At 37.1% G+C, this 14,674-nt stretch overlaps 1 protein-coding gene across 1 annotated transcript in view; it reads right to left on the reverse strand.

Moving 5' to 3' along the window:
• The window catches only part of CNTNAP2 (contactin associated protein 2), a 1,235,323-nt gene that overhangs the window by 77,258 nt on the left and 1,143,391 nt on the right, over positions 1-14,674 (reverse strand). Inside the window, exon 20 of the mRNA XM_050890726.1 lies at positions 13,841-13,974. Within this exon, the coding sequence (XP_050746683.1) occupies positions 13,841-13,974 (134 nt within the window). The remainder of the gene's footprint in view (positions 1-13,840; positions 13,975-14,674) is intronic.

A 14,674-nucleotide genomic window follows, 5' to 3' on the forward strand; every position in this document is an offset into this window, starting at 1 on the left:
TCCTTTTCTCTCAGAAAAGTCATACACTAATAAGACATACTTTCTTGCACTTCATGTTTATTATTTTCTTGTTGAAAATGTTGTTCAATTTAATTGTGATGACACCTAGTGAAACCTAAAAAATAAATTCAAGAGTAATCAGCTTAGCTAAATAGTTTAATCTATAGGAAACTCATATTGTCCCAGATATGACACAACGATCACATTACATTAGCATATTTTTTCCTGGGTTTTAACTATTTAACAGAAAAATGTGAAGAGAGATGAATAAAATAAATTGCCTATGCTTAGTGATAGCACTATTAAGAGAGTTCAATACAGCTCAATAGAGTTTTGATGTTCAGATTTCATAAAGGTAATTGGGGTGAATTTTTATCTTTGCTGTTGTTATTTATTTTCTCGGCTTTACGTGTTTATTACACAGGCTTAAAGAGGGCAGAACAACAACTGTTTATTTTATTCTGGCCTTACCTTGGCACAAAACAGGATAGAAACTCATATATGTGATTTAAGACTTTGCAGGGTATAATAGACTGCAGAAGTATTTCTGGAGAACTGCAACAGTAAAGGGCATACAATTTTTTCACGTAACTTTTTGCCGTATTTCTAATTTCTAATTTCAAAATATTATTATCTTGGATTAGTTTGCTTTAACGATACTGCAAATGTTCAATTCAGTGGTTAAAAGTAAACGAATGGCAGATAGCATAGAACTGAAGGGCTGAATACCCTGATACCCTGGAATACTGTGAGTTCATGTACTTGGAAAACCTACTGATGTCATACCTATGAATCTGCAGAGGCAATCATCTCAAAAAACTATAGTAACTGGAAAAGAGGGGTCCTGTCTTTCTTGTACTGCCCCATAAAGCCCCAACAAATGAAGTGTATATACATAATAAACACAGAGGGAAAATGTTCTCTGCAGGTGAAAAAAGATGACTAGCAAATACTCATGTTCAGAAATTATTTTTAATTGATCATAACTAGTTTTCACACCGATTATTTAAAATTTGGCCATGAATGTTTATTAGCATGACTGCTGGCTATCTCCCAATTTTAAACTGTAGACTTTTAAGCTAAATATATGGAAAAAACTTCTTCATAATTAAAAACTAAGAAGTTTCAGTTTGTTCAGAGTATCTTGAACAGCTTTTCTCAGATTTTTAATAAACAGCAGAAATACATATTTTACCTGAAATTAGAGTTATATAATTTCAACTCAAAAAGAGTTATATTTGAAAGGGTGTAGTCAAGCAATTACAAAGAGTTAAAATACAAAACAGATCTTAACCTTAACCACAGCAGGTCCTACTAAGTACGAACTCCAGTTAAGTGCTTGCTGTTGGTTTCCCTGGTGGAACAGAAATCAGTGTTCCAGCATCTAACATCACAAGTGTCAGATCCGTTGTCCATGGGAGCTGAGGGCATACCAAGTGAAAAAATATTCTCTTCTTATTTCAGAAGACAGATAGGAACGGCTTAGAGCTGTCATGGTGTTTACCAGTATGGTTATTAAACAAAAGGTATAGACTTCAGAGAGGCATATCACGAAAAGATTGGTGAAAAACACTGATCCACAAACCCCTGATTCTCCAGTCTCTCATATGCCAAGATTTTAACCTCATGTAACTTCTTTGCCTGCAGTGGAATTATTTCTGATACATTCTGATTGCACAGGATTCATCTTCTAGGTTCTCCTTTTATATGTATGACTTAAAATATGCTGAAGTAACTCTGAAAAAATAATCTGGCGTACTACCGCATACATTGCTATTTGTCAACATCATCAACATTTAAGTTCTTTTTCCAAAATCAATCTGGAGCAATGTTTAAATATTTCTTTTTTTTGTGACTTGGAATCTAAGCAGTGGGGTTGATCAGATCATCGTTACTCTGATAAGATACTAATAAATAATAATAATAATAATAAAAATAATAATAATTATCAATCTATCATTTCATTTATCAATGTATTGTGGGTATTCTAGAGCTGTAGCCGTGGTCCAGGTGTCCATTATCAGAGTGACTGTTAGGAACAAGTAATAAAAAAATAATCTCTGCCTAATGTACAGGCAGCCTCTACCTGAGAATGCTAATTGTGTCTGCAGGACATACCTGAAAATGAAAAGTCAATTTAAATGATGAATCACTGTGAGCATTTACATGCACAAATACAGAATATCAAATCCTGCCAGCTGTGGTGTGGTGAAACTCCCTTTGTCTTCAGTTAGTGTTCAGGATGTGGAAAGGCTGGTTCATAATGGATTAAAAGAGAATCAGTATATTAGCTATGTAAAGCTATAGTTTATTTCTTTGCAATACAGGTTCCCTGCAAGGCTGCCTTCAGCCCATGAAGTACAGCAACAGCTCTGAGGTGCAGGTTTTTATTTTCAAGCTGCTCTATAATTTGGTCCCAGAATATCTAATATATCACCCCATCACCCAAAGCTTAGGTTTTGTAGTTCAGGTAATCAATCAAACACGCTATATTTGCTAAGAAGCTCTTCTGAGGCCACGGTGGAAAATCCTTCAGGAATGAAAGAGCATTGCAAACCTCATTTTGTTCCAGCAGACACAGTTCTCCAACTTTGTCTTTCCTGGCAAAAACGCATAATGGCAGACACATTTAAAATAAGTAAAAATATACCATTACACTATGACTATGATCCCAAAATAATGATACTGTATTTCACCAAATCCCTCAAACAGGTGTGTGGTCATAAGTTGCACATCTCTGGAAAGTAGGATGGTGCCAGTATTTTGGCAGAGGAGCAAAGAACAGGGAACTAGTGCTCTTGCCCTCTCCCTCTCCCCCCTTTTTTTCTGATTCCTCTGGGAAATCCCTACACAAGCACAGGAGGGAGGCAGAGGCAGACCCATATGCATAGCTGCACACCAGAGTCCTCCAGTGGGACTTCTGTGGCAAAGCTCAAAGAGAGAGGCTGCAGCAGGGCATGCAGGGCATGCCAGTGGTGAAACCATGCAGCTTTCTGGTGCAGCCAAAAAGGAATCAAAGATATGAGCAGGTGTGCCCCATCTTGGAACACTTTAGTTAGCGGTGATCTTGGCCAGATTAAAAAAAAAAAAAAAAATCCTTCCAGAGACCTTGTCTCCCCTTGGGACTTCAGTGTGGCAGAGCATACCATCATGGTGCAGAGGCAAAAGATCCTGCCATGTGTGGGAGCCAGGGATGGCAACAAGGAGACTAACGCTGTGTTACGTTGTAGGCTCTAACAGATAGAGCCGGTTTACTGTTTAGGATTATTAGTTTAAACTGACCTCTTGTACTGAATCGATAACTGAATCTATCTACTCACATATATTTTCCAGATCTCATGGAAGTCAAGGAAAGATTTCAGAATGAGTTCAGCTATGAATTGTTTTAAGGGTTTAACGACTCTGAAGTTTTGGGTTGTTTTGATTCCTGGTTGAAATAAATCTCCATTTAAATACTGTTGATACTGATTTCCTGGCCTTGCCATCAGTAGGGACAAGCATTTCTGATTAGCAATAGAGCCAGCTCCTGCTCCACTGCCAGCTCTGGCATCTCTTGTCCCATGGGGGACGCCTGCATTGCTTTCCACGGCCAGTTTTGAGCTATGCCCTTCTCTAATCCTGGCAGCTGAAATGAAGTGGTGCACCACAAGACAACAGTGTGGGAATAGTGAGATTTCTGTCTGCTCACTTTTATTGCTTGTCTTTGTTCTAAACTAACATTATCTAATAAAAGAAAACTTTTTTTTAGAGGCACTTAACCTAGGATTTCTTTTTAGGTCAGCGAGTTAAAGGACCAAGCTGAATTCTTTCCAAAGTTGTATGTGACTGCCATCCAGTGGGTGCTCAAGTGTAAGCAGCTGGAACTAAGTAGCCTGCAGTCTTTGTAAGAAATACTAGGCTATTAATTTAATATAAGACACATAATAAAAAAGGAATTACTAGTGTCAAATGATATTTGAAAAAAGATATTACATTATTTAATGAAAATTAAATAGAACCTCTGCATACACAGAGGTTGATGTCATGAATTTGTATTAAATTACAATTTTTACATTATATTTAAGATTTTTCATTACAGCTACTTTTCTTTAAAAACTCATTAATTTCGTTTGAGCTTAATATAAACACACAGTGTGGCTTTGAGCATTACACAGATGAAAGTAGATGGCAGTTTCTGAGGAACTTGCAGTTTCAGTTCTCAAGTCACGTCACACCAAGGCAGACTGTCTTTATCTGAAGTTGCTGGGATTTAAGCCGAAGTTCAATAAAATGCTATTTCTTTTAAATTACTGTTCACTTAGATAATAAAACTAATCTTGACAGGAGTGCTGAGATTAACAGACATATCAATCTAAGGGCAAACATAATGCTTACATCACCTTAGTAGTCTCAGAAAAAAAATATAAAAAGATATATATATAAAAGGTGTATATACATACGCACGCATTATATTCACCCTGTGGATGTATCTACATCTCTATCATTGTCAGTCCAGCCTGTGTGTGTGTATTGCTATAAAGCTAAGGTTTTTCTTTATGCTGAAGACATTTTATAAAAAAAATTTTCAAAATGATATGGAATAATAATGCTGTAAGGCTTAATCTTACACCATCTGAAGTCAATACAGCTTTGCTATTGACTTCAGTAATAGCAGGATGAAGAAGGGGATGTGTTACCATCATGACCAACGTAGTATTTCTCTTCTGCATTATTATGATGATTTATCACTTGTATTAAAAAGCTCCTCTGGTCCTGGACAAGGGCTTTTTGTGCTAAGTGCTATAATATTGCATAACAAAAAGAAGGTTCCTGCTCAAAAATGCCTACAAAGTTAGAATAGTCTAGGCACAAGAGCCCAAGGAAATAACAAGGCGGTGTGCAGGTGTTTAGGTGGAGCTCCTCCCAAGCATGATAGTAATGTCGGAGAAAGCAGGAAGTTGTCTATGAAAATCAAATAGGAGATATTATGACTTCATATTGGTGAAATATAGATGATTATTCCCGTGCTGAAAGGTTAGGAAAAAACTTACAAACAATATTTTTAATATTGTGATATTTGAATTTTTTTTTTTTTTTTTTAATACAACAGAAAAGGAGCAGATTCAGGTGGCAATAGTGTAATTCCTCAGGCTGATCAAAGCCACTATTACTGCAATTCAGCTCCTTCCTTAGTGTGGCACTAGTGCTTCGCTGATCTTTTTCTGCCAGGTTAGGTCCTTGACCCAGGTTATTGTGGATCGGATCAGAGCCAGAGCAGGGACAAGCCAGAGGCTGTAAACGAATAGTGGATCCAGAGAAAAAGGTAGGACCATAAACCTAGCATTTTTACTGGCTTAGACTGTCACAGACCTGCAGCCTCACTGCTCATCTGGAAGACAGGAGGCGGCACATAACTCACCAGCGAACTTAAGGTTGGCATTGTGCTTTGAACTGTTCAGATGAAATTTCTATAGAGGTATAGTTAATACTGTTTTAGGAACCACTCTAAATCTGTTGCTGGTTTAATGCATTGATTTAGCCTTTTGCAGTTTTTTAAAATAAATGTCAACTGCAGTCTTTTAAGATAAAGTCTCTTTTTGGCAGGGATTTAGACTAGAAACGTGATCGACATGGGATACAGACACAGAAAAAACATAGATACATTGCAGAAAAAAAAAAATAAATATGAAGGTTTTTTTTCTGTTTAAAAACCTGAATCCTTTATGTGCAATAAGCTTGTATATATTCCTGCAGCTATTGTTGCTCTAATAAATAATGTCAGGGATAATTTGTCTCACTGTAAAAAAATACAAAAAATGGGATAAAATTTAAATGGAAATGTAGATACATAACTAAAATTGTAACAGAAGCACTGATGAGGAAAAGGACACTATTCTGGCTGACTTCAATTGAAGCAATTCTCTGATGCTTCTTTCATGTATCTATCTGTTGACTTTTTATTGCTTTCTTTAATAGATGAATTACAGCAAATGTTAACAGAAGCAATAGCAGGTCATATAATGCCAAGTTATTAAAATTAAAGAGATCTACCTCAGGTACCTAAAGATGACTTTCACAGGACATTAATTTGTCCAATGTGTGCTGCCATATAATGGAAAGTACCTATCTCATGTTAAGTTTTGACTTTTTTAGGCTTAATCTTAGACTCTGAAAATACTTAATGATTCTTTTGTTCTTTCTTTAATTCCAGTAAAAAATGATGCCAAACCAGCAATCATACAGGCCAAGGAAAACACACATTCAACACTGGAAATACAGTATAGAAGAAGGAAATAGTCTCAACGTAAGCCAGCGTAGGTAACACATGTGAGGTGGTTACTCACTCAAGCCTGCTGATATGCTCTGCAGACCTTTGCTCTGCTCTGATATGCAGACTGGGGGAGCTATCAGACTCCCTTGTGGCCTGAATGCCCTAGCTTTATTTCCAAGGGACAAGGGGGTGTAGGATGAGGAAGATATTTCACTTCTGGGTCTTATCATGATATGTGGCCTAGACATGGCCAAAGTTTGGGACAAGACAACTGAACAATTCCTCTGAATCCAGCAATACAGGCTCTGCTGAAAAGATGTGAGTGGAAGGATGGATATGTAAAAGAGTTCCTCTCCTATGGAGTGGTTTTACAGAACAGAAAGTAAACAATATTCTTCCAAAAGCCTCAAGATTTGAAACTATCTCAGCTGATGTAGAGAGAGGGTAAAACTTTTGTAAAGATAGGTACTTCAACACCTGCCCCTGCCCCTCTGCAGCAGCTACAGGGAAGGTGGCAGGCTCAGGTTTTACAACCATGAAACCACAGGGCAAAATGGTACCCCCAGATGGGGCTCTATGGATCGTGTTTTCCCCAATGTATATCTGCAGGAAGAGAAAGGTCTGACTCCATGTTCTGATCTTCAGCGTAAGGATATTCCACCCTCTTTTTTACTGATGAATGAAAGGAGTTCTTGTTTATGAAAACATTTTGTCTGACTTTCAGCTAGCTGAGATTCTATGGGGATGTGCTGACTTGGCAGATGCCACTGACCAACTCCATTGTGCACAAAAGGGAAGTAGAAATGGCTCATTTATGAGCTTCCTGCCTACCCATAACTGCTGTCTTTACCTGAAAGATTGTAAGTCACAGTGTAAAATAAAGAAGTTGAGTGAATTCAGTGAAGGATAAAATCAATAAAACTGCTAGGAGCTCATGGACATCCTGTGAGCACAAAAGAATAGGTAAGAAAATTATTAATTCATGAATTATTCATTCATTTCTGATTCTGATGCATATGATTTAAATTCTGTTGTGCTCTTTCTTGCTGTTTACAGACTCTTTTGAGGATTGAATACCTAGTCTTCTGCAACATCTGTAACATCATTATACTGGGAGAGAATTTGAAGTATGCAAAGATCAGGGTCTGTATTTCTTTACATTTTGGAAAACAAATGGCGTTTAGGATTATAGGAATGAGATACTATATCAATATAAGCTTTATTTTATTTCCAAAATTTCTCATATTGATAGCTTTTTATGCTACTTTGTCACCTATTTGTGAAAAAAACTATATATTCAAATGTGAGCAAAAAACATTTCCTTGTGACTTCTGATTGAGAAAAGAGCTTAGCAGCTGTGGGTAAACTGAGTGCTAATGCATTAAACAAGCAAATGTAACATATGGTTCTGCTCTAGAAAATGGTCTGAGTTTGCCTTTCTGTTGCAGTAGCATTTTGAGTAATACATTGCCATTGCAGAATGGCAATACATAGTGGAAATCACATATCTCCAGGGATTTTAAATAATTCATTTCAGCAGGAAGGCCTTTATTATTAATCGAGTAAATGATTTTTTGTTCTTTAAAGCAAAACCTGCTTGAAAGTTCGTTAAATATGCTTTTAATATAATATAATTACCTGATTATTAGAAAAAAAACAGAGGGTTACAGTTGCACTGGTATTAACTATGGTTTACATGTTTATTTGTGGTTAAAGTCCTGCATATTTAAAACCTGTTTTATTCATGCCAGCTGCTGTGGAATTTGTAAATAGCGTCTAGCTGTTTTCTTTCAAATCATGAACAGTACCTCCCCATTCCCTACCAGTCAGTGAAATGCTAGTTAAACCAGTCTTCAGATTAATCAGGAGTCTAGACAATTTACAGCACAGTCCAAAGGATGTTGTGGCAGCATGTTTGCCCAGAAAATGAATGAATAAATAAATAAATAAATAAAGCATTTCTACATCATTTTGACAGCATAACTACCATTACCATGTCTAATCCTAGGGTAAAGGTTTTCAAAACATGACTCAATGGGAGAGTTTTTAGAGAGAAGAGTTATAAAATTGTTTTATGGCTCAAAAACTATAGACTTCTAATGGTAAACTAAAATAGTTCAATTTATTTAGCTTCTTACAGACAAGATGAAAGGGTGTTTTAATCAGCATGTATAAGAAAGTGTGAAGGGAAATGACACCTGACACCAAACAACTCTTTCATCTATCAGGCTGTTGTGGTTTAACCCCAGCCAGCAACTAAGCACCACGCAGCTGCTTCCCCCTTCCCCCTCCCAATGGGGTGAGGAGGAGGAAAGAGGGGAAAAAAAAAAGTAAAACTCGTGGGTTGAGATAAGAACAGTTTAATAACTAAAGTAAAATATAATACTAACAGCAGTAATAATGAAATATATAATAATAATAATAGTAATGAAAAGGAATATAACAAAAAGGAGGGGGAGGAAGGGAAAAAAACCCAAACAAACAAACAAAAAAAAAAACCACCAGTGATGCACAATGCAATTGCTCACCACCCGCTGACCGATGCCCAGTTAGTTCCCGAGCCACGATCCGCGCCGCCCGGCCAACTCCCCCCTGTTTATATACTGGGCATGACGTTCCATGGTATGGAATACCCCTTTGGCTAGTTCAAGTCAGCTGCCCCGGCTATGCTCCCTCCCAGCTTCTTGCACACCTGCTTGCTGGCAGAGCATGGGAAACTGAAAAGTCCTTGGCTTAAGAGAAGCACTACTTAGCAACAACTAAAACATCAGAGTGTTATCAACATCATTCTCACACTAAATCCAAAACACAGCACTGTAGCAGCTACTAAGAAGAAAATTAACTCTGTCCCAGCCAAAACCAGGACACAGGCATAGACACAAAAATCCCAAAGTTAAATGCTGAAGTCTGCGGAATTCAAACTGTAAATTAGGTGCAAATTCTTTACAGGAATGACACTTAACCATGGGAATACATGGCCAAAGGATATGGTAAATTTTCTATCATTTGAAGTCTTTAAAGCTAGATAAAATGTCTTTCTAGAAAATGTTTTATACTGCTATCATTACTTTTTGGGTTAGCTGCAGAAAATCATTTGGTGAAATTTTATGGCCTCTGCTAAGCAAGAGCTCAAACAGAGTGATCATATTCTGTTGAGGCTTCAAAATATATGAAATACGATAGTTAGGTATGATTCTACAGCAACAATAATGATAGGAGGTGAAATTATAGCCTCACTGAAGTCTATGTGAAAGTTCCCACTCCCTTGAATGAGACAAAAATTTAATCTATAACTATAAAAATCTTTGATATATTCATTGCATTTGAGCTTGGGATTATATGCAGACTGTTTTGCTCCACTTCACCCATTTTATTTTATTGCTATTATGTTTGCCATTTTATTTTGTACTTCAGATTAGTTTTGAATTAACTTTGTATGATTTACATTTTTTTAAGCATCTAGGAGTTTGCAAATGTTATCTCTTTTCAAGTAGTGCAGAGTTCAAAATGGAAATAAAAGAATAGACTTGCAAAAATTCTGTTTCTTCTTGGTTTCATTTGGGTAAGGGTCAAATATTTCATTGATTATTTTTCACAGAAGATGGGTATTTCTACTGCTTGCCTCTGGAGAAGCTGGAAAATGGACATCTGTACAAATAAATGTTCTGGATTATTCTCAATCTTATGAACAGCTGAGTTCAGGTCAAAGCCTCATAATTAGGTTCACTTTGAACAGTCAGCAATTAACACTGTGAATATATGGTATTGTTGTGTATAGCCTCTCTACCACAGTTCTCCATACTGTTCAAACCTGAAAGAGAGAACTGTCAGCTATCCTTTCATATGGTCCTCTGAGCAGATGTGCACTGGCTGCTGATAGTTGTCCTGAAAGTATATGGATGGATTTGGGACACTGGAGTCCTGAAGAAGTTGCTCAGGTCTAATCGTTTTCAGGAACAAAGAAGGCATTAGAAGCTGTGACTCATAACCCATTCCTAGAAATGGCTTTAAAGCAGGTACGAAGAACTGGAGATCTGTTGAGAATGTACAAGCATATCTTAGTACGGAAGCTGAGAGGCCCAGTCCAAGTCTGTTGAATATCAGCTTTATTCCACTAAAAATTAAAGCACATCATATGGTTTGGTTTTTTTCTTTTTTCTTTGTAACATGCTGATATAGCTTTGTGCAACAGAACAGAAAAGTCTCTGATCCAGATTCCACCCTTATTTTACTCTGGGGACATGCACAGAAACAAGAGGTATGAGTCTTGCACTAAGGATGCAACTGTTGCAGTTCTTTAAGGTATAATTTAAAGCCTGCTGGAGTCCATGGAAGGCCTTTCATTGACTTCAGTGGGCTTTGGATCAGAACCTCTGCTAGGGAGTTTTTGTCCTTGGCTTTCTTAAAAGAAGATTTTACTGATGTGTGAATAGCGTTAATCACTCATAAACCCTTGGTAAAGAGTGATCTGGTTTTTATGATATGGAAAATACCCTGCTGAAGCATGAAACCTTTTAATGAACTCAAACAAAGTAAAACTTGCCCTCCATGACCTAAAGCTCAGCTCTTGAAATGTCATTTACTGGGATAATGCATTCCTCATCTGTCAGTCTGGGCTTTTTCTTGCCACAGGTGAACTAATGCAACCTTGGAGGTGTGCCATGGTTACTAGTATCTGGTATTTTACTAGAGGTGAGAGATAGGAATTCTTATTAGCAAAAGATAATTTTGCCCACCTCATGGAAACAACAGAAAATAAGCAGATCTTTATGTCTGATTTTTGTCTGAATTTATGTCATTTGGTTTTCCTCACACCTAAGTCAACTGTATATGTTTAATCTTATCCTTGAGAAACCACTGGCATTACAAATGGGAGCTTGTTATTTAATGTAGAATTAATTATTGATTTGTCTGCAGTCAGTGAATGTAGAAAACTGAAATACAAAAACTTTTGACGGAGTCTTTGCTACTACCTTTAGTCTTGACTGTCTTGGTATGTTAGGAATAAGGATGTAATTCTAATGAAAACAATTCACACTAAATATTTGTTCTTGTGCTTGTTTCTTACCTTATGGATATACAATATTGTGGATATGCTTATTTCCAAGATCACCTCAAATTCTGATTGATTGGAGAGTAACTCTGGTTTTATGTAAGTAATCAGTGGTCTCCTGTCTGCTAGCATCGGATGAAGTCTCATAGAGTTCAATAATGAGTCTTTTACTGTATTTGTATATAAGTGACACTCCTGAGAATCATGATAAAACTCCAGTTCATATAGTTCACATATGGTAGCAATTTATTGCCTGGCTGCAGATTTTTTAAATCTCTCTGGCACTAAAGGATTGTTATACTAAGTTAGAAAGACAGGTATTCTAGGTTTAAACTTGCTGTTAAGATCTCAAAAATACTGAGTACTCTTGAATTGAAGCTTTGATGAGAAATAAATCCTTCTTGTGACATTTTTATGCCATGTAGAGATGTGGAAGTGTGAGCAGCAGCACCTGGCAAGCAAGCTGTCTTCTTTAAAAGCAAGCAAACCAGCTGCTCATCAGGTTGGAGAAGGATTTAGCAGGAAATAAAAGTCTACTCAAATGTTCATTGCTCAGATCTGCAAGAGAAAACTCATACTTTATGATTTGTCCTCTGGATACTGAGAAAAATTGTATTTCTATCTTCTGTATTTTCAGACACCATGAAGAGTTTATATTGAAAACAGGACTAATTTTCAAGTGAACAATCTACTTAACAGATCCATTTCTGTTCATATCAGTTCTCTCATTTACAGAACGTAACCAGATAAGTAACAAAATCAACTTCCTTATGGAGAATAAACAAAATTTGATAGAAATCTTCTGTTTCAGGATACAGTGGGGGTAGGATTTCTGGATTTGCTTTGTATGGGTCCCTCCTTTCCCTGTTCTTTCATGTGCATCAGACAGATAGTCTCATTTAATAAGCCTCGAATGTATCTGCTTTCTGATTACATAAACCGGCTGTGTTTTAAGCACACTGACTAGATTAAGAAATTTTTACCCCAGCAGAGCAACACTAACCAAAATGTTTCTGGCTCTTCAAAGCCCTAGATAGGTAGCGGTCTCATAAAACACTTGGAGAAAAAATATTATTCGGCCCCAAACGTAGATGAGTTGATGCAAGGCGGGGATACTTAACTGTGTACATATTTTCCAACTGGGCAAGGCATCTCATCTGATCTCTTCAGAAAATCATTTATTTAGTTTTACAGCTGCCTAAATCAGCCAGCTATTACTCCACAGGAAACACGCCATGCCTCCCCCAAATAGAAGCATTTAACAGCAGAAGGGAACCTAACTGTAGGTTTTCTTTAGCTTCCATTTAGCAGTAAGAGGAATAAATCCAAATGCAACAACATGCAAGAAAGATGCATATATCAATATATATCCCTCCCAACCTCCAAAAGCCTGGAAAATGTTTGGATGTATATCACCTATATATTTTTTAGATTATCTAGCATTTTGCAAATAATTTTATGACAATTCTACTTCAATGCATCCAGTATTATTCTGAGTACCGAGAGCCTCAGTCAAATGACATTGTAATGCACTGAAAAGGTTTCCTTTTGATGCTTGAAAAAATAACTGTCAGGGATCTATTTTAATCTTTAGGTAGATAATACTGTGACAGCTATGATCCTTCACCTTTTGGCTTGGTTCCCAAGGAGACTTCCCCTTTTTATATTTCATTTGTTATTGGTTTTGGTTTGCTTCTTATGAACTATCAAATCCAGATTAATCTACCCCATCCACCTGACTCTCCTGCCAAGAAAACTGTTCTCATACACTGCTGCAATCTCCATGTTTGCAGATGTGACAACCAGGGAATGAAAACAGAGTGCTGTAATGACCACAGAGAGAAAGCTGCCTGGAAACATTGATTGCTTCTTGCAGTGCTCCCCTCAGTTATTTAAATAGTACTATACTATCTCAAAGGTTTGTAAACTGAGATATGGAGAGATGAAGTTCTCTCCTGTGCTGTACCGAAAACTAAATAAACGAAAGCTAAGTGCCTTCTTTCTGTCTCAGACTCCTGTCACACAAACACTTAAGCATCTGCTCATCTTTGCAGAACAGCTCTTCCAATTTCACTGGGCTGCAGGGTAAATTTAAATTTAAAGACATTCTCATTTGCAGACTCAGGACTTATAGCATGATATTTAGTTGTCTGTGCATCAGGCTCTACTGCCATTTAAGATGCTGTAGGGTATCCCTCCTGGCTTCCAGCTGCTGCTCCAGAATGGTGCAGGTTTATCCTAAGTCCCATTTTATCTATCAGCCCAGATATCTCTGATGCCCTCAAGCATCGACAGTGACACCTGTATTAGCCCAGCTGTGATCACACTAGAATGAGGATTTCAGAACGGCATGACTTGATGCAATAGAGGGAGAGAATAGCTTTTGTTAACTCCTAGGAGTGCGATTTGCAAGCAGAACCTCATCTACTGTACTTTTTATTTCCTAAACTGCACTGATGTCTTCAGAGGGATGGAAACCATCAAGATACAAAATGCTACAAGCTACAAGTAATGGAACCAAACAACCTACAACTTACCTGCAGTACTATGTCCCGTCCTTTCCGTGTGATATTAACAGTATGGGGCTGTCCATTAGCCATGTTTCTGTGGTCAACATCAATGTTATACGGCTCTTTGGTGCCTCCTAGGCTGTACCGAATTTGCAGATTACCTAGTGAAAGAAATGTGAAAAGCACCCTCAGGTATTTTGATCTTTATTCACCAGCTATTTTCCCCTCTTTATTTTCACATACAACTGTTATCATTTTGCACTTAAATTGCTCTCAGAGCTGGTCTCTGCAGTAGGAGGAGAGCTAGCGTCTGAGATTATAAAGCTACTGGGCTGAAAACTGCTTCTAGTTTATAACCCAGAAATGTGTCAATGACCAACATCTCAAAACCAAAATGTTTGTAAACACTCCAGATTGCGAACCAAACAAATCGGAGCTATGCCTTGAACAATATGGACAATTGGTACAAATTTGAGCACATCAAGTAGCACTTTATTGTTGAGATTATTATCCTTGCTGCAGTAAAATTCTTTGAAGTTATAAAAAGCATGATGTTTTCCAAAGAATAAACCATTGATATGCATTGAATAAAGGCAAAATTACAACAAGTCAACACTGACACATAATCTACACAAGGGACTTTCTGGCTCTCACATTTAATTGTTGTTGACGGGTGACCGTCTGGACTTCTATGGAAATTTAATAATATATGGTGAAATGAAAACCTCAGGTTATATTGTTAGAAAAGTATAATCAAAAGTGGTTAATTGATATTCATGACGTACTGCCAGACAGATTTTTCTTTTCTAAACAAAAGTGAAGTGTCTACTCTTCATAATCAAATTTTAATATTTGATTAGA

Source organism: Gymnogyps californianus, chromosome 2, assembly GCF_018139145.2.
Source record: "Gymnogyps californianus isolate 813 chromosome 2, ASM1813914v2, whole genome shotgun sequence".
NCBI lineage: Eukaryota > Metazoa > Chordata > Aves > Accipitriformes > Cathartidae > Gymnogyps > Gymnogyps californianus.